The sequence below is a fragment of the Orcinus orca genome, chromosome 1 (genome assembly GCF_937001465.1).
Source record: "Orcinus orca chromosome 1, mOrcOrc1.1, whole genome shotgun sequence".
NCBI classification, from domain to species: Eukaryota; Metazoa; Chordata; class Mammalia; order Artiodactyla; family Delphinidae; genus Orcinus; species Orcinus orca.
In genome coordinates, this window is record NC_064559.1 from 194,894,972 (window position 1) to 194,914,199 (window position 19,228).

The window sequence follows — 19,228 nt, forward strand, 5'->3', positions numbered from 1 at the left end:
TCCCTTCTTTTATTATTTGTTTAAATATTTATTTTTGGCTGCGCCAGGTCTTAGTTGCGGCACGCGGGATCTTTCGTTGCGGTGTGTGGGCTTCTCTCTAGTTGAGGCGTGCGGGCTCTAGAGCATGCAGGCTTAGTTGCCCCATGGCATGTGGGATCTTAGTTCCCCAACCAGGGATCGAACCTGTGCCTCCTGCATTGGAAGGCGGATTCTTAACCTCTGGACTACCAGGGAAGTCCCTGTTCCTTTCTTTTAAAAGGCAGGTGGTGACTGTGTGTTAAGTTGAAAAGCCCTGAGTCTTTACAGGGTACTTTAAAGCACTTCCCCACCCGCTGTCTTATTCAGTCTCTCCAACAGCCCTGGTGTGTGTGTGGGGATATTATCCCTATTTTTTAGATGTAGAAATGGAGGGTCAGCGACACAAAGGGTCTCTTCACCAAGGCCACCCAGGTGAATTACTGGAAGACCTAAGATTTGAATCCAAGATTCTTGTCTCTAAATCCAATGCTCTTTTTTACCTTGCCAACCAGACATTCTCACTCATTCTTTGATCTGCATTAGCTGGGGAGGAGCAACAAGAACATTAAAAAGGCAGAATTCTGGTAGAAGAGGAGTGCAGAGAAAGTTGGATGAAGCTAAAAGTGTGGATGTCTGAGAAATATAGGGTGAGGGGCACATATGAGATGAGATATGGTAGGAATGTGAGCTTTTTGGTAGTCTGTAGGTGGGAAGTAGGATAAGAGCTGTCCAGCTTCCTTTTCATACTTCCCTGCCTCTCCAGCGAGCAAATGGCTCTGACCCTGAGAGGCCTGCCGCCTGCACGTACAACACTCCAGTAATGCTGGCCCCTACTTGGAGGTCCCACTCCAGTGGCCCTGTTCCTGGTCCTGTCCCTTTTTAGGGCTCCTGTTCAGCTGTGAGCCTCCCAGTCTACCCTAGGAGCTCTCAGCAGCTTGGAGTTCGTAGGTGGAACTTTGATACTGGCCAGTCCTTTGCAGTTCTGCTGTGGTCGGTCTGCACCACATCTCCCTGTTAGAGAGGGCCATTGGGGTGGGGAGTGACGGTGTCTTATTATTCACTGTATTGTTCTCTGCAGCTGACTTTTGTCATCTGTTGGCACAGGAGGAAGGTGACGACTGCACACTCAGTGTCTACAGGCGACTGCACAACTCCCTCGAAAGGTCTGAACTGTCTGCAAAGCCGGGGCTGCCCGAGCCTGGGCGACCCCGGGCTGAGGAACGGTTACGGCCAAACAGGCCCTGTGCTGAGGAAAACTGAGCCAGCTGGTGAGGTCTGCTGTCTCCTCTGCTCCTGCTTCTCAGCCCTTGCGCCTTCCTGCCCTGTGAAGGAGCCAGGCTAGAAACTAGGCCTTGGCTGGGAGACTGGCAGAGAGCCAGGCTGTGGCTTCTTTTTTGCCAGTTGGCCAGAGGGAATCAGAAACTACAAGCTGGACATGGTCACCCAGGGCCAGCCTTCCCTGATGCATGAGTCTTCTCTCCTTGTCCCCGTCCCCCAGGTAGGATGGGCCACTCTGGCCCCCAGATGAGGAAAGACATAGAAACCCCTTGTATCCCCGCCACACAACAGCAGCCGAATCTCTTCTCTGCTCCTTGGTGGGTTCTGTGTCATAGGGCAACCCCTTCTGTGGTTAACGTTCTGATTTCTTAGTCTCTTCACCGCATCCAGTTCACTCCTCATTTGCCCCAGGGGCCTATGCACCCACCAGCCATCAGCTCCATCTAGGGGGTTCCATTTCTTCCCCTGTGGAGTTCCTCAGACTTTTACAGGGGTTTATGGAACTGCCCTTTAGGTTGAAGTTTCTCTGACTGGGCCCCCGGGCTGACCATTGATTGCTGGGGGCAGAGCACACGGGTACCCACCTACTGGAATGACATCACACACACCCCCACCAACCCCGGCTCTCTGTTCACCTTCCAAAGGCACCTGGAAGTGCACGAGCCTCATGCATCTCCTTCCCTGGGCACCAACATGCTGCTGGCCTTGCCTGCTCCTCTCCTGTGGCTGGAGACTTCAGGCTGACTTCGTTGTTTTCTCCTTTGGAATACTCCCAGACTAACCTGGGCCTGACCCAGCATACTCTGCCTTCTAGGAAGCGCCAGCATGGGGGAAAGTAGACAGGAAGAAGCAATTTCCCCTTAGTCACTCCACAAAGCAATGGCTCCATGAAAGGCATGGACTTTGTTCCTCCTCCTCATCCCCCGTGGAGGAGGTATCGCACTTTACCAAGCTGATGCATTCCTACAGAAGTGGGCCCATGATTTCTGCAAACCAGCTATCATTATGATGACTTCATTGGAGGAAAGGTAATACGTGCCCATCAAGGGCCCTAGATTCATACAATTCAAAATGTAGCAAACCTTTCAGGATGCCACATAAAGAAAAATTGATTAGATTCCTTACACCAATCACGTGGGGAAAGAACCGTACATTCTTGGCACTGCTTTTTCTAAGCATTCTCTCAGTTCAAAGAAGGGATCCCCTTTCAAAGGCTACCTTTATGAAGCAGACACTGTTCCTTCATAGTGAAAGAGCATTAGAGTGGAAGTCAGGAAAGCTGGATTTTCTTCATGGCTTTGTACTTCCTTGCTATGTGACCTTGGGCAAGTCATTGTCCTCTTGGGGCCTCAGTTTCCCTATCTGTAAAATGAGTTCTTTGAAATGGATGGTCTCTAAGGATCCTAAATCTGGCATTCTAAGATTTTTGTTTCTTCCCTGTGGGGGGTGATTCTTAATCATGGAAGGTATTGTCCAAATGGGTTTACATGTGTCCTTCCCATCGCCTTTGTTTTCCTGGGCCTTATTCTTTCCAGTTCCCCATGTTTTAATGTCATGAGGATGAACTCAGAGAAGTTCCCTTGGCCTCACTTTTCCAGTTTATAAAGTGAAAGGGTGAGGTTAGATGGTCTCTGCGGCCCTTTTCAACACCAACATTGCCCAGTGCCACACAGCAGGCCACGTGCTTTCCACAGCACAAGGTGTGTATCTCCTGTTCCAGTGCTTCTTGAATCTTCTCTGCCTCCGCTCAGGGTGGGAACCAGCGTTTGCCCCTCCCTTGTCTGCATCAGATTTGGCGATCCTGGAGGAGGCTTGGGGAGCACCTACTTGACTTTCACGGACAGGAGTGTTTTGCTTATACTTCCATTTTCTGGAGTTTTGCCAATCTAAGGGTATTTGTCATGTGGCTTGCCTTTTCTTCACATTGCTGCCTCAGATACTCAAGATGCTGTTTTCAAAATCTCTTCCTGCTGCTTTTCCTGGGTCATTGGCTCAAGGCTGCAACCTCTCACTTGTAGCCTTCCTGCCATTCTTCTTAACTGGTTGTCAACCCTGAGAGTCCAAAGGAAACAGACCCCTGTGGCGGTCAACTGAGGCTATAGGAAATTAGGTCTGTGGTTCGTTGCTGGTGCCAAATGATGCCTACAAAGATCTCGCCAGTAATTCTTGTCTTTTTGGGCGTTGGGAGCCCTGGATTCTGGTGCTGTAGCTCCTGGTGCCAAAGTCTGGATCTTTCCACATTTTAGCAGCACCAACATCTGCCACCACCCAGAATGCTCTGTGGAAGAGGGGCAGCTATGGTGCCCTTTTGCTGGGGCTGCTGTCTTAAAATCTGAGTGCAATAGGGTTTGATTGTAACAGTTATTTCAGGATATTTTGTTTCCTTAATCTGCACACTTTCTAGAGCCGCTGTAAAATAGATTTTATTTTTAAATGTCCTCAGCATTGCAGAAAATATATTTGTAATAGCAGGTGAACGCTAGAGGCTCAGTTCCTCTGGGCTTCAAATGGCTGGCAAGGCTGGCTGTCAAATTCCAAAGTTGGAAGGCCTGTTTCTGAAAGGCAACCTAGGTGTGACCGTCTGGACCCAGGCCTCACCATCAGGGGTCCTGGAGGAAACTTCCAAATGGGAGACCTGGTAGTTGAATAGTTGTCTAATCAAGCCAAATATTCCCTCTGTCCCAGCCAACAAACCCACTTTTATGACCAGCCTCTTCTGCAGCTTGGCTCTAACTCGGAATTTTACTGGCAGGTGTATGGGGTGTGGGAGGGTTCCTAGTAAGGTCTGGGAAGCTGGCACTCCAGAGCTGCTTGCTTGGAGAAAGTAGAGCTGGCTCAGTGCTAGGAGCTGGTCTCCTCCACCTGCCCCCGCCTGTCTGTCACCACTCTGGTACTAGAAACAACCAGAGAAAGCTGCAGGGACGGTGGGCAGAGAAGTTGCGGCTGTTTCTGCTTTTGCGTAACAAGGAAACAGTTCCTGGGTGGGCCACAGGGATTTGCAGTGGGGCCAAGAATTCCAGCCTCGGCCACAGGCAGGCCTGCACGTGACGCTATCACCCTCGTGGGGTGTGGGAGCGTCTGTGTTGCTCTTGGACTTGCCATCCTGGGGCAGTTTTAGTTCTTTATATTTAGTGAGTTAGTGCCATGTGCTATCGTTTCCCAGTAAAGGAATAGGGACCCTGCCCCTGGGTCCCCAGCTGCCTTTGTTGGTGTGGGTTTATCATTACTCTGACAAGACTGCTTTGGAAGAGCTGCTTTTAGGGATTACCTTTTAAATACCCCAGGGTGGGGAACAACAGGGTTCTCCTCAAAGCCTCACAACCAAGATCATAGGGAAAGGGGCCCTACTTTCCTGCTGCTTCACAGCTCAGAACATGTACTGAATGGAATGTATTTTTAAGAGAATAAAGTCTATTTTTTTTTTTTTTTTTGTATTTTAAAGATCGGGAGGGCTAGGGAAGTAGCCCTCAAATAAACTGTTATTACATTATAGGCCCCCTTGCTAGGGGACACATCAGTATCTGTCGGTCCACACCTACTTGCTCAGGCAGGTGCTCTGGTCTCTCCCCTGCCCCTTGGAGTCTAGGTGCAGCAGCTTCTCCTACATTCCAGCTCCAAGCATGGGACCAAGGAGGCCAGACCCTGTCGCTGGAAACCAGGGCGAAGCCATGAGCAGTGACTCAGGGCTCCTTGGGTGCATGTGTATAGTTGAAGCTGCCTGTCTGCATGTATCCTCTGGCTCTAATGCTGTCTCTGTTGGCTCTGCAGCACAATATGTAACCAATAAAGCTCCCTAGTTTCCATGTGCTTTGTGTGAGTGTGAGTCAGTGATGCCATTTTTCTTGATGTCATCTCTGTGTACAGCTGTTGCTGGTGCAGCTAGTATATTTCATTTACATGTACTGAAAATAGCCAATTACTGATGCCTTAAGGACTGGAAACATAACACACACACACACACACACACACACACACACACACACACACACACACACACACACACACACACACACGCGCGCGCACACACACACACACACACACACACACACACACACACACACACACACACACACACACACACACACACACACGCACACACACAATCTGTGTCGTCTCCCAAGCTGCCTATGTCGTTTATTTAAAAAACAAAAACTCTTCAAAGACCACATACCACTGTATCAGACACCCTAACCTCCTAAGGTAACAATATTCATGGGAAAGCTAGGATTCAAATATAAGTTGTGGTCCAAAGTCAATATAACTTTCTACTACACGCTCTTCTCACCTTTACATCATAGTTACACCACTTGCCCTGATCCTGGTGTGCAAATTTTTCCCATGGTTGTCACTCATTCCAGGATGAGGAAAAAGCCCTCTCCATCTTCATCTTCCAGTCAGACCACCAATGTAATGTCCCTTAAATCTTACTAAGAATAAAACCTCATTTAAACTAATTATAGGGAAGAATTGACTAATGGGAGTAAAATCCAACTTCCAGAAGCAGATTATGTACATAACTTACAGTAACGCAGTCTGTTAGGAACCCTTTGGAAGAAAAAGGCACTGTTCCCTTTTTGTAAAAATGTTTTAGTCTTACGTGGCAGAAACGACTTTGCAAATGTGATTAAGGATTCTGAGGTGGGAGAGAGATCTGGGTCGGCCTTAAATGAAATCACTAGTATCCTTATAAGAGGGAGATAAGATCTGAACTACAGAACAAGAGAAGGTGATGATGGAAGCAGGGATTGGAGTAATGTGCTTTTAAGATGGAGGAAGGGGCCACAAGCCAAGGAATACAGTCACTAGAATCTGAAAGAGGCAAGGAAATGGAATCTTCCTTCAGAGTCTGCTATGATAATTTGTTACAGCAGCAATAGAAAATTTCCACTATGTTACCTAAACCCTTGATCTCCTTAAACTTTTATATCAATACCTTGGACAGAAGTGGAAAGTTAGCACATACCCATGGAGGGAATCTAGGGGAATAAAGCCAGAACGGTCTGCCAGAGGCCCACCCAAACTTTGTGTCAAGGCTTGTGTCTTATCTTGAAAATTCATTCAGTTTCCTAATATCCATATGCTTGACCTGCAGCTATCCTACCCGTGGCACACGGTCACCCCACAATCCCAATGGGGAAGTCTAGCCCCACAGACCAGGAAACCCTTTGCTTCTATGGGAACCCCCCTCAATCCCATCTTCTGACCAGACCAAACCATTTTCTCCTTTATATAAACATCCTCTTTATTTAAACATGGATAAAAACTGGCATTTTCAAAGGAGTAACACCCCTGCCTTATATATAACTCGAAACCTAAGGGGAAACAAAAAGATAAGACTAATTTTCTATGAAGTTTTATTCTCAAAATATAAAAAACCACCACACACAAAGAGACTAACTAAGATGTTCTCTCGCAGCACTTGCTTGCCTCAGTCCTAACGAAGAACACAGACTCCCACACTAATGGACAAGTGCCTCCCTAGCTCTAAGTCACTTAAAGGCGGCAACCTCCTTGGCCACCTGACCACCAGGAGCTCTAGCAGTTGATCTGGAGCCCAGATGCCAGGGTGAGTTTCTCAGTAGAATCTAATATTGCTAGAAGAGCTTTGCTTATGCAGCAAAAGACACAAACACATCGGCCTCTTCCCTTAGAACACATCCATCTCACATGCTCGGGGACTGCTGGGCAGGGACGCCTGGTGTGGCCTGGCGAGGCAGGGTATACATGGCCCCCAAGAACTGGTCTGCAATCCTTCCTGCTTCTCTCAGCCCACTCAGCAGAGCACCATGGACCGTGGCTGGGTAGTTACGGATTGTATGTTCTCCAGCAAAGAAGAGTCGTGGAATAGGCTATTGCAGGAAAAAAAATTAGAGAAAATCAGCAGGCTGCAAACATGCCTTATTGTTGTGTTTGAACTGCCAAATTCCTGCTGGATTTTGAGGGCTCACTACCTGCCCTCCCCACCCCATTACTGGCCCATCATTCTCCCAAAAAGGGTCTCCCTTTATCAGCAGGCATTTTCCTAGAACAAACAGAAGTAGAAATGGGGCAATAAAGCTCAGCCCAGGGCTTCCCTGGTGGCGCAGTGGTTGAGAGTCCGCCTGCCGATGCAGGGGACACGGGTTCGTGCCCTGGTCTGGGAAGATCCTACATGCTGCGGAGCGGCTGGGCCCGTGAGCCATGGCCGCTGAGCCTGCGTGTCCGGAGCCCGTGCTCCGCAACGGGAGAGGCCACAGCAGTGAGAGGCCCGCGTACCGCAAAAAAACAAAACAAAACAAAAAACTCAGGCCAGCCTTAGTTCTAGGGTGATGCTTAACTGCATCTGTGTTTATTTATCGGTTTAATTCTGGGGGATACCCAGTTGTAGAGCTTCCTTTGCCTAATGTATCCCCTACTAGAGGTGTGGTGTTCCCGACTACTCTGAACCAGAGAGAACACAGCACTTGTTCTCATTCTGGAACACTTCGGCCTCTCAGCTTAGAGCAGGCCTTGCTTACCACAGGGTCCTGAGAAACCCTGACTACTCATAAAGACGTTAGGTTATTTCTCAGGGGCATTCCTGGAGGCCCCTAAGTAATTGGGATCCTGCAACAATCCTACGAGCCAGTACAAAATGGGGCACAATTAAAGATGGTTTTGTTTTTGTTTTTTAGGAACAAAAGTCTGAATAAGGAAAAAGTAATTGGTTTTTACTCTGGACTCTTGCATTCTGAACACAGACTGTCTAGACTGACAAGGACAACATGTAACGAATTAGACACAAACAATATTGCTCCTCCCTTTCCCTCTGCTTTTGGTTATCTGAAAGGGTCCAAGGGTCTAAGACTGACTAAAATCTAAAAAGAAAACCAGTGGCACTATTTTTACCCTGAAATCCTGGGATACTGGCCTGTTTCCAAATAAGCCCAGGTATAGTTTGCCAGTTTCTCACCTGTGGGGCACCTGGAATTGAGGGGCCAGGAGTGATTGGCTGAGCCATTAAGTCATAGTCATTTCCAGATGATCCTGCGGCTACATAGGAGTAGGAGCCCCGGGCCCAGGGATCAGCACGCCAGCGAGACACCACTGTTTCCTTGGGCTAAAGGAGAAACCATGAGTGGAAGTTATTACTGGACACCAAGGACAAATCGGTCATTTCTGAAAGGTGGAAAAGCTGTGATGGGTGGGGGCTACAAGTGAGAGAAAGGCAAGAGACACGAGAGTTAGCCAAGTGATGAATGCTGCTGCTATAAAATAAAAAAAACGCCTTCAGGCTGCAAGGAAGCCTCCAGATTGCCTTCTCGCTATGAATCCAGAGATCTACCCAGGGATTGATCTCTATTCCCTTTTAAAATTCACATGAAGCATTAATATGCCTTCTCTCAAAGGAATCATCAGGGACTTAAAAGTGTTCAATGGACCTAAAGAAAGAATAACAGAAAAAAGTACCAAGAGATTCTCTTGAGACTTCCCTTGGGGAGTTGGCCACTTCATCTGAAAGGTGGTTGGGGAATTGGGGGTGGGGATGATTCCACAAGCAGAGACAACAGACAACACAAGCAAAGAAATGCGGCAAATAGCCTTCTCAATCCCCTGGCCCATGTACTGGGGGCTTTTCTCAATCCCATACTTAGGGCATGAACTCTAAACATTAGCATTAATGTAAACCCAGCACACAATTCTGGCTGAAACTGTCCTGACCAAGAATCTATGCTGCAACTCGAGATACATCAAACCCTGCTTTAGTCTAAACCCCAGATCCTCACCTGCCCCTGCCCCTTACTTACTTACCTGGGGCACTGCACTGCTACCAAAAATCCCTTTGAGAATGGCCAGGCATCGGCCAACAATCACATCATCACTTATGTTTTCCATGATGCCAGCAGCTTCTCCTGCCACTAGTGCCAATAGTATTGGAGCTAGAGAAACAGAAAGGACAATTCCAGGGTTTTCCTACAGACTTTTCTCAAGTACCTCCTTATCAGGTCTCACATTATTCTTGGCTGTTTGAAATCTGATGACAGACATGCACCACTCATGCTAGACACACGTTTCTGAGCCAGCAACTTGAATCCTATCCCCAGAAGGGTGCTGGCAAACCACAGTGAAGTGTGACTCATGTACTTCATTGCTTATAACCTGGCAGAATACAGAAGTCCTGAAGATATAACTTCAGATCTTGCTATCAAGTGTCCCTATATTTAGGCACAGAGTTCTTAGACATCTCCATGACCAGGGCTGCATCCTCTTAGCTGTCATCCCAGGCCCTTCCATACTCATCATCACCCTTACTCACCCATTTCGTGACTCTGTGTGCAACAGGCTTATGCGATAGCCACAGTACTAGATGCTAGGGATATAAAAACTATCAACTAGACTATATACTCCAAAAATCAACAACAACAAAAATAATCATAGAGATAATTACGAACTGTGATAAAAGCTATGAAAACACAGACTACAGAGAAAAGAATACAAGGACATAATTTCATTTGAGGCAGTGGGAATACATGTGTCCTGGAAAGTCTCTTTGAAATAGTAACATTTGGGCCAAGCCCTGAAGCTGCATAGAGTATGCCACATTGGGAAGGAAGAGAAAGAGAAAAATAAAAGCACCCCAGGCCCAGGGCACAGTACAATGCAGAGGCCCCAGAGCAGAAGACAGCACGGTACATTTTAGGATTCCAGGAGAGCAGACAAGTGTGCCTGGAGGCTGGGGAGGGCATGGACAATGAAGAAGCTGAGTAGAAAAGAAGGGTCAGATTATTCAGCCTTCATGATGGCCACGATAATGAAAGCCATCAAAAGAAAGAAGTGGTGATAGCAGTCAGTGGCTATTGGCAATTGAACAGGTATGAGGTAAGAGTGGCCTGGACTGGGAGGTAGGCAGTGGGAAAGAAGTAAACAGGTCTGAGAGAGAGAGTGAGGCCCTGACAGGACTTGATGGCCTAGATCAGGGAAGAGAAAGAGCACTCAGCTGTTGCTGGAAACAATGTGCTCAGGGAGCAAATGGCTCCTCTGCGGAGTTAGTGGCCCTGGCCGTGCGAAGGATGTTCAGTACCAGGCAGTGAGGAGTGATGGAAAGAACCACGTGTCAGTCAAACTGGTTAACTGATGTGTCTGCACTGTCAAGGCCAGGCCTCCTGATACTGCTGCAAAGGAGGATGTCTTACATCCTTTTCTTGGAATGAGGTAAGATCTAAATATACTTCTTTTAAAAAAAAAAGCTCTATATAGAACTAAGAGCAACCCAATTACAGAAGAATGTAAAACAGGAGGTAGGAGTTTGATAAATACATTCTAGGGAAAGTGATCAAAGATTCAGGGGCAAGTCAGATACAAAAGTCTGAGAATGAGGAATACAAGTTTCCCTTTCCAGGAAGCTTCCCTGGGCCTGAGCCCGAGCCCCTGGCTGAGTTGATTTCTTCTTCTATGTTTTCTCTTGCAGTGCCTTGGCTTTCACTCTCACTCCTCTACTTCCTGCCCTGTTCTGAGGCTGCCAGCCTCCTTAATGTATCCCCCACTAGGTTGTGAGCTCCTTGAAGGCAGGTATAATATTCCTAATTCTCTATTCCTATAAGGATGTATAAAGATTAAAACTAGAAAGCCGTTACCTTTATAGAGGTTCCAGAAGAGGAAGAGCTCACCCCTGCTGGCAGTCGTACTGCCAACATGTCCGAACAAATTGACACTTGGATCCCAGAATACCCGGTCAAAACACAACACGACCTATTGTAAAAAAGAAGCGTATAAGCTGGTGACAGCACTCAGAGAACATGGCTTTAAGCTAAGCACAGCTGTGCCTCAACAGGAAGTACTTCTTCCTCAGACCTTACTAAAATAAGTTCCTTCTAATCTACTCTCAGTATAAGCCTAGAAATCCCTATTATAAATGTACTACTTAGGAAGACATTTAGCACTCTCTTTTTATAGGCTTGGGTTTGAGAAGTGACCCCAGAAGACAGTCCTCATGGATACTTTATATATAATTAGGTACTAAAGTTAATGAACTGACAGGCCTCACCCTGATATCACAGAGTTGAGAGCACAGCAAAATGTTCAAAAACGCAAACCTCTCTCCTCTCTACGTGGAGGGCAATCAGACTGATATTTGTACACTGGGTATGTAGAGAGGTACCTAGGGCAAGTTACCTTGTTAAGGTTGCCAAATCCCATCCTTTGGACTGCAGATGTTTTCCATTCAGGAAGAGGCGGCACAAACTGAACAGCTGGTGGCTGCTGCTTCAACACACCCAAGGGAAGGGTACAGAGAACTGCATCACACTTATAAATAAACGTCTGGCTCGTGGAGCGGGTATTCACAGCTATCACTTCACATCCTAGACAGGTTAGAGGAAAAAGGCTTTATTGGTGATAAGGATGATAATGACAAGGGTATTGAACATTTAGTGCACAGTAGAATCTACATGCTATCTCAGTTAATTCTTACTACAAGCTTGTGAAGTCAGTTCTGCTCATTTTCTACAGAAGAAAACTGAGGCAGAGGTGAAGTAACTTGTCTAAGGCCATACATGTAACAAGTGCCAGGATTTAAACCCAACAGTCAACTTCAGAGTCCTCGATCTCTACCACCATACTACCCCACCTTCCCGACTGATACACTGGGGATCTTTTGGACTAATAATAGGACCTTATCATTTACCAAAGTTAAGTAAATTTAGACCAAAATTAAGAGTAAAATGCCTATCCCGATAGAACCAATATCTCTCCACTGTGGTTAGGCGCTCACTAAGGACCAAAAGAAGAATGATATCAGAAGCTTGTGGTGCCGATCTAAGGGATGCAGCCTAAAACCGCAGAGCATGCTATCCTTGAGAATATACAGTGATGCTTAGCTTGCCAGGATATGAATGAGCTCAAAGCTGACCACAGAAAAGGTACTGAAAGTAAGTTAATGTAATTCTCCCTCATTTGTGTTCAATTTTTTCTTCAGTAAATGCCTCTTTACATAATTTCTGAAAAATACATAGATAGCTCAAAGTAAGTATGACAGCTCCATACATGCCCATTTTCTGTGGCCACAGAATTAGGGAAAATGACACAAAAGCTAGTCTCACTGTTCTCCACCTGCCTGCAAATGGCTATTTAAGGCTGTAGATCTTCTCAACACCAGCAGCCAGAAGCTGCCTCTGAAGGGAAAACTAAAATCAAAAACTGTTACACTAGGGGCTTCCCTGGTGGCGCAGTGGTTGAGAGTCCGCCTGCCGATGCAGGGGACACGGGTTCGTGCCCCGGTCCGGGAAGATCCCACATGCCGCGGAGGGGCTGGGCCGGTGAGCCGTGGCCGCCGAGCCTGCGCGTCCGGAGCCTGTGCTCCGCAACGGGAGAGGCTACAACAGTGAGAGGCCCGCGTACCGCAAAAAAAAACCCAAAACCCAAAAACCCCCCAAAAACCCAAACTGTTTCACTGGTTGTTAAAAAAATTATCTGTGGTGATCTCAGCAACTCTAGAAAAGGGGCCATGGAAGGCAAGACTGGTGGCCACATCTCCACTAGTCATGAGAGCCCTTAGAGAGCGGGGGTGACTAGCTTTCTTAAGGAGTTCAAGACTATTAATTCCAAAGGTGGGTAGATGATGGGCTCTCTGCACTCCACATGAAATGCACCCTGAAAGCAGCAGTAATGAGCACAGAGCCTACTGCCAAAGGAATCACAGGGCAATTTCATCTCTGAAGTCAACCTATCAGCAAAACTGCTCCCAGAATGAGAAACCAGCCTAAGCAGTTAGCCCACCTGAATAGGAAAAGCCAAAAACCAAGATGCAGATGGTGAAATACAAGGGGTGGGTCCCACTGGAGCCCTAGGGGCCCAAATCCTGGTATTTAAGAGCATACTTAGCAAAATTAGATCCAAACTCCCTGGCTGTTTACTATAATACCAAACTAATATGCACAAACTGGAGACTCTAAAAATTGCCCCAATTTTCTGGTTTATACTATGATGGGGTCAGAGCCTCTAAAGGCTCTACAGCCTCAGTACTTTTGTAAATGCAAAATTTTAAATTCAGGAATCATAGTTTATGAGACATTCTATCAGGAGATGTACCTAAAATTTTTTCTGTAGGTCAAACTCAACAAAAGATCAGTACCATGTTTCAAAGTAAGAGATTTATCTTACCAGTAAAGACGTACCTGAAGCTGTGTAGCGAACCTGCCGAACTGCTGTATTCAGTTTAATGTCCAGGCCTTCTGCTAAAGCCACAGGCACACATGAGTAGCCATTCCTCACTGTCAGGTGGCTGCCAGTAAACTCAAAGTCATCATCCTAAAGAAGACAGAAAAGAACATATTTTCACACTTTCTTAATCTAACTTATGCCATTTATATTGAGTCCTACAAAATAACACTGAAAAAACACCAGCTTGTGGAAAGCCAATATTCTAAGACAGAAATTAAAGAATAATCACTCAGTCTTCCACTACAGCTGCCCCAGGAAACTAAAGGGAAAATGGAAAGAACGCCAGAATGTCACTAATAGCTACCTCTGGGCAGTGAGATTGGGGCAGTTTCTTTTCTTCTGTGATAGACTTTTTATCATCACAGTCCTACACCACCAAGTCCAGACTACCCACGGCGGGCAGGAGAGGGAAGGAAGCTTATTCAGTAAATTCAGATGATACCATAAAAGTTTGTTTGGCTTTTGTATGCACTATAGATGTGGTAGGATATCAGATTCACCATCCTAATTACATTTTCTTCTACATAACAGCAAAATCAGTTTTTATGGCTTAAACTTACAGGTTTTAAAGTTGAGGAAGACTTCCAAAACTAAAGTTGGTCAAACCAGACGTAATCTAGGATTATAAAGATTCGCCCAAGATAATCCATGAAGAAGTCAAGATTTGGCCTGGAAGAATTCCCAAAATGATTTCATGTCTTTGAATTTACTGAAAAATTTTCCAAATAGAGAAACTTTTGAAGGCTAGTCGATATTTCTAATTTCATGAAACTCCTGGGGAAAACATACCACGATTCTTAGGAATTAGATAAAAATATACTGGGCTGGCAGCACAACTCTCACTACTTAGTGACTGACTCATTTGTTCCCCATATGGATCAGTTCACATCACCTACATTCAAAATTTAAAACGATTACAAATGAATACATATTGCAACATCAAATGATAGATCAGTGACTAGAGGTAATTTAGTATTTACATGAAAAACCATAAAGAAACTGGAAATTCTACAAGATTTGTACCACTAGCAAGTGCAATCCTTGCCAAATTCAAATTCTAAAGAATACCAGGACATAATCTGAAGATGAAGAAGTAAAAATAATTTTACTAGGAAAATGTATAATGAAAATGAAAATATGTAAGCAAAATATAATATTTACTTCTATACAATCTTAAGTCTGGCCAAAATCTCAGATTTACAGCTCCATTCAGCATCTAAGAAACCTGGTGATTTCTCACCAGTTCAAGAGTAAATCACACTGAAAACACTTAAAAATAATTTAACAAAAGATGTGTAAGACTGGTACACTGAGAACTATAAAGTACTGCTGAGATAAATTAAAGGAAACCTAAATAAATGGAGAGATATACCATGTTCAAGGATTAGAAGACTCACTATTGTTAAGATGACAATCCCAGAAGGTATTTTTTTTGTAGAGACTGATAAGCTGATTCTAAAACTTTATAGAAGATCTAAAATAGTCAAAACACTTTCAAAAAAGAACAAAGATGAAGAACTTATACTACCTGATTTCAAGATGTACTATAAAGCAAAAGTAATCAAGACAGTGTGACAGTGGCATATGGAAGAACTGATTTTCAACAAAGGCTCCAAAACAAATAAGGAAAAAAGATGGTGCTAGAATAGTTAATTAGATAACCATATGGAAAAATATGAACCCTACCTCACCTCTCACTATACACAAATTTTTTTTTTTTTTTGCGGTACGCGGGCCTCTCACTGTTGTGGCCTCTCCCGTTGCAGAGCACAGGCTCCGGACGCGCAGGCCCAGCGGCCATGGCTCACCGGCCCAGCCGCTCCGCGGCACGTGGGATCTTCCCGGACCGGGACACGAACCCGTGTCCCCTGCATCGGCAGGCGGACTCGCAACCACCGCGCCACCAGGGAAACCCTATACACAAAAATTTAACTCAAAATGGGTCATAGACCTAACATAAGAGCTAAGCTCATAAAACTTCAGGAAGAAAACAGGAGAAAATTTTTGCAATCCCAGTTTAGACAAAGATTTTTCAGGACACAAAAAGCACAAAGCCTAAAGAAAGAGTTGATAAACAGGACTTCATAAAATTAAAAACTTTTGCTCTTTGAAAGATACCATTTAGAAAATGAAAACGCCAGTTGTAGACTGGAAGAAAGTATTTTCAAAACATAAATCTGACAAAGGAACTGTATCCAGAATTTACAGACCATAATGAACTCTTACAGGAGGACAAACAACTGTTTTATAAATTTAATTTTTTTTAACTTTTTATTTTATATTGGAGTATAGTTGATTAACAATGTTGTGACAGATTTTTTTAAATAGGCAAAAGTTCTGAACAGACTTTTCACCAAATAATTGACATATGAATAGCCAATCAGCACATGAAAAGATGCTTCACCGTTACTAGTCATCACAGGAATGCAAATTAAAACCACAATGAAAAACTACTATACAACCATTAAAATGGTTAAAATTTTAAAAACTGGCGATACCAGGTGTTGGTGAGGTTATGGAGCAACTGGGGCGGGCATATACTACTGCTGCTGAGAATGAGATGTGGAAAACCGTTTGGAAGTTTCTTATAAAGTTAAAAATCTACTTCCCGCAGACCCAAATATTTTACTTCTAGATATTTACCCAAGAGAAAGACATGAACGTTCACAGTAGCTTCAATCATTTATAGCCAAAAACGAAACAACCTAAATGTCTGTCCATGTATCAGTGAATGGGTACATTCTGTGGCCGTATCCATACAATGGATATGAATATTACTAAACAACAAAAAGAAACAAACTATTGATATACACAACAACAATGAATCTCAAAATCAAAAGGCACAGACAAAGGCTACATATTGTACAATTATATACTGTATGGTCCAATTTACATGCAATTCTAGAAAAAGCAAAACTATAGTGACAGAAAGCAAATCAGTGGTTGCATAGGGCCAGGAGCAGGAGGGCTGGGGACTGACTGCAAAGGGACGAGAGGACTTTTCAGGGTGACAGAAATGTTCTGTATCTTAATTGTGGGTGTGGTGGTTCATGACTATGTAAGTCTGGCAAAACATCAAATTGCTCACTTAAAATAGGTGAGTGTTATTGAATATAAATTATATCTTAATAAAGCTGTTTAAAAACACACATACAAACAAATTAACAGTTTATCTTAGGAGCCTTCTCAAAGACATGTGCAACAAAATACATGGTAAGGGAATTTTACCTGATCCCAATGTTTAAGGGAAAGTGTAGAGAGAGGTGTGGCATTAGCAAATTCAAGATTTGCAAAATGCCAGTCAAGTATTTGTCTGTCTCTTGACGAGAGATACACATCACTGCAAAATGAGAACAAAGGAGCACAAGGTTATTAAAGGACATTACTATGATTCTCAATGGGCTGATGTGGATGATCTCAGTGGGACTATGCCTTATGTGAAGAAATTCTAAGTCAAAAAGCAGGACCGTATCTGTTTTATTAAGCCCTTTATTCCTGCTGCCTAGAGCAGGCCAAGCTTACTCCATAAAGCAAGGCCTGACTGTAATTCCGGGAAAAAAAAAGTCTTCTTTATACTGTTACCTTGCATTATAAAAGCTTACTTAAAAACATTTTTTTTGTTTTATATTTTGAATAAAGCATGGACTTTTTTTTTTTTAAGCGAGAATGGGTAGCATCCCTGACTACAGAAAAGAGTAGATGTATGTGGAGGCTGGATGCAACATGCAGCACACTGTCACCATGTAAGAGTTCACTATCAAAAACCCAATGGAAATAAAGTGTAATACTTTCCTAGTCCCCAGAATTATGAGTTTAAAGCAATACCACCTTCTACGCCACTCAAAGACAATTTTCATTCATGTATCAAATCTTATGGGAAAAGGCTATCTTTTAAAAAAAAGATACCTAGCAAGTATCTAGGACACCGTTACACATTAAAATATAACAGCAGAGGATTAAGGAGCCTGACAAATAGTCCTATGTGCACAGATACCTTCCATTCATTAAACAATTTACAATACATTCACTGAACATAAATGAAAGCCCAGGGTGCTTTGTAATTTTTCTTTTAAATCTAACAGAAGGAACAGTAAAAGCTATCTTTCTGAGCGTTCGTGTTTTCCTTACCTTGGGGGATTGGCTTCCAATTCTTGAAGTTTTTCTTCTAGCTTTCCTTGTGTTTCAGCTAATTCATCATATTCCTGATAAAATTAAGAGAACTGGGTTGATCTTGATGGGTCAGGGACCCACCTAGTTATTTATACCACAAGGTGTAAGGCCTGGACCATATCCCTGTTCAGGTTAATCTACAAGTGTGCCTTAGCTGAAGGCTGGAGGTTGGGTCAGGGCTCAGGGATGGTTGTTCTCGGAGACAAGTTACAATGTTAGCCTAGAATTAAGACTGAGGGGGGTGGGGGCGGGGAGGTGGGGGAGGATGCAGAAGGAGGAAATAAAGAAACATACTAGTATGCTACACAGTAAGGATGAAAAAGAATAGTGACTACCACTTCCGGTGCCTTTCCTGTGTCCCGAGCATGGAATAACCACTTCAGACCCCCTACAAGTGAGGTAGTACTAACACCATGTCACAGATGAGGTGACTAAGGAGTCTAAGGTCACATGGCTAGGAGATACTAAGTTAGGGATTTCAACCAGACAGTTTGACTCCATTCAATAACTCTGAAGTCCATGTTCATTATCATTATTTTAAATTGTCAGAGATAAACTATGACAGAGGGCTAAACTGAGATGTGGGTAAGCTAAAGGATGACACTGTGAAAACAAGGCAGGAATTCTGCAGAAAAAGCAGACAAAATTAACCCATTAAGTTCCCACAGCTCCTGTGTACCAAACCCTCTTCTTCCTACTACAGGCACCTGTGATTGGCTAGTGGCTCTCTCTTTTCCAAAGTTTCCCAGATCTATACTATTTCTTAGGATTCCAAGTAAAAATCAATGAGGCATGTATGTATACCATACCTTGCATAAGGCAGTTAGATCCCTGTGTTTGCTTTTCACTAAGAACTCAGCAGTGATATCTCTGGGTGGCTTGACTTCAGATGCTTCTTTGTATTGCTGATGGAGTTCTTTAATTTTCTCTTTTAAATTTACCATCTAAGAAGGAAAAATACAAATTTACCATTCCAGACAGTAATTCATCACCAAAGCATGTACTTTGGTTCCTCCCCTAAACTGCTATTATACCAAAACAGGGTTATACTGCAAGGTCTATGGAATTCTTAAATACCTCTTCCAAATCATGATATTAAAAAAAATTTTTTTAACGACATTTTAAAACAGGAAAAAATCCTATATGGCTCTACATAGAGGTATCACATAACTATCAGATAAGGAGGATTGGCTCTGTCTTCCAAAACAAATGGGAGAACTAGGAATGTCCCATTAATAAAAATATATAATTAATTAAAAATTAACTACCAGGAAAAACAAACTGTCTCCAATTAAACTTATTGCTTTGGGAAACAAATTGTCATGATTTGTTTTTTAAATATGTAAAAGGTCAAATCATCACACAAAGAACCATTCCCAATGTTAGTTTTTTCGGATTTCTGGTGGTGCTACACAAGACTAGGGTGAAGGTTAAAGCTTGAGACTGGGAGCTTCACACCAGCTGGCCATGTTCTAGCCACTCTTCTCACTTCATCCATACCACAATCCATGAAGAAGATGTGCCAGAGACCTCTTCATTTGACAAGATGAAGAAATGAGGTACAGTGAGAGAATGAGGCAAGAGT

The 19,228-nt window shown here is 44.0% G+C and overlaps 2 protein-coding genes across 7 annotated transcripts in view; one reads left to right on the forward strand and one right to left on the reverse strand.

Annotated features, from left to right (window-relative positions):
• LUZP1 (leucine zipper protein 1) overlaps positions 1-5,099 on the forward strand; it is an 80,923-nt gene extending 75,824 nt beyond the window's left edge. For all 5 annotated transcript variants that reach the window (XM_049696737.1, XM_049696709.1, XM_049696734.1 and 2 more), the window contains one exon: positions 1,123-5,099. In XM_049696737.1, the coding sequence (XP_049552694.1) occupies positions 1,123-1,278 (156 nt within the window). In that variant the 3' untranslated portion in view covers positions 1,279-5,099. The remainder of the gene's footprint in view (positions 1-1,122) is intronic.
• A 1,537-nt stretch (positions 5,100-6,636) lies between these two features.
• Positions 6,637-19,228, reverse strand: part of KDM1A (lysine demethylase 1A) — a 64,355-nt gene continuing 51,763 nt past the window's right edge. For both annotated transcript variants that reach the window (XM_004272523.3, XM_004272524.3), the window contains 9 exons: positions 18,453-18,587; positions 17,602-17,675; positions 16,702-16,813; positions 13,428-13,560; positions 11,428-11,615; positions 10,890-11,004; positions 9,067-9,194; positions 8,228-8,374; positions 6,637-7,145 (listed from right to left, as the gene is read on the reverse strand). In XM_004272523.3, the coding sequence (XP_004272571.1) occupies positions 6,960-7,145; positions 8,228-8,374; positions 9,067-9,194; positions 10,890-11,004; positions 11,428-11,615; positions 13,428-13,560; positions 16,702-16,813; positions 17,602-17,675; positions 18,453-18,587 (1,218 nt within the window). In that variant the 3' untranslated portion in view covers positions 6,637-6,959. The remainder of the gene's footprint in view (positions 7,146-8,227; positions 8,375-9,066; positions 9,195-10,889; positions 11,005-11,427; positions 11,616-13,427; positions 13,561-16,701; positions 16,814-17,601; positions 17,676-18,452; positions 18,588-19,228) is intronic.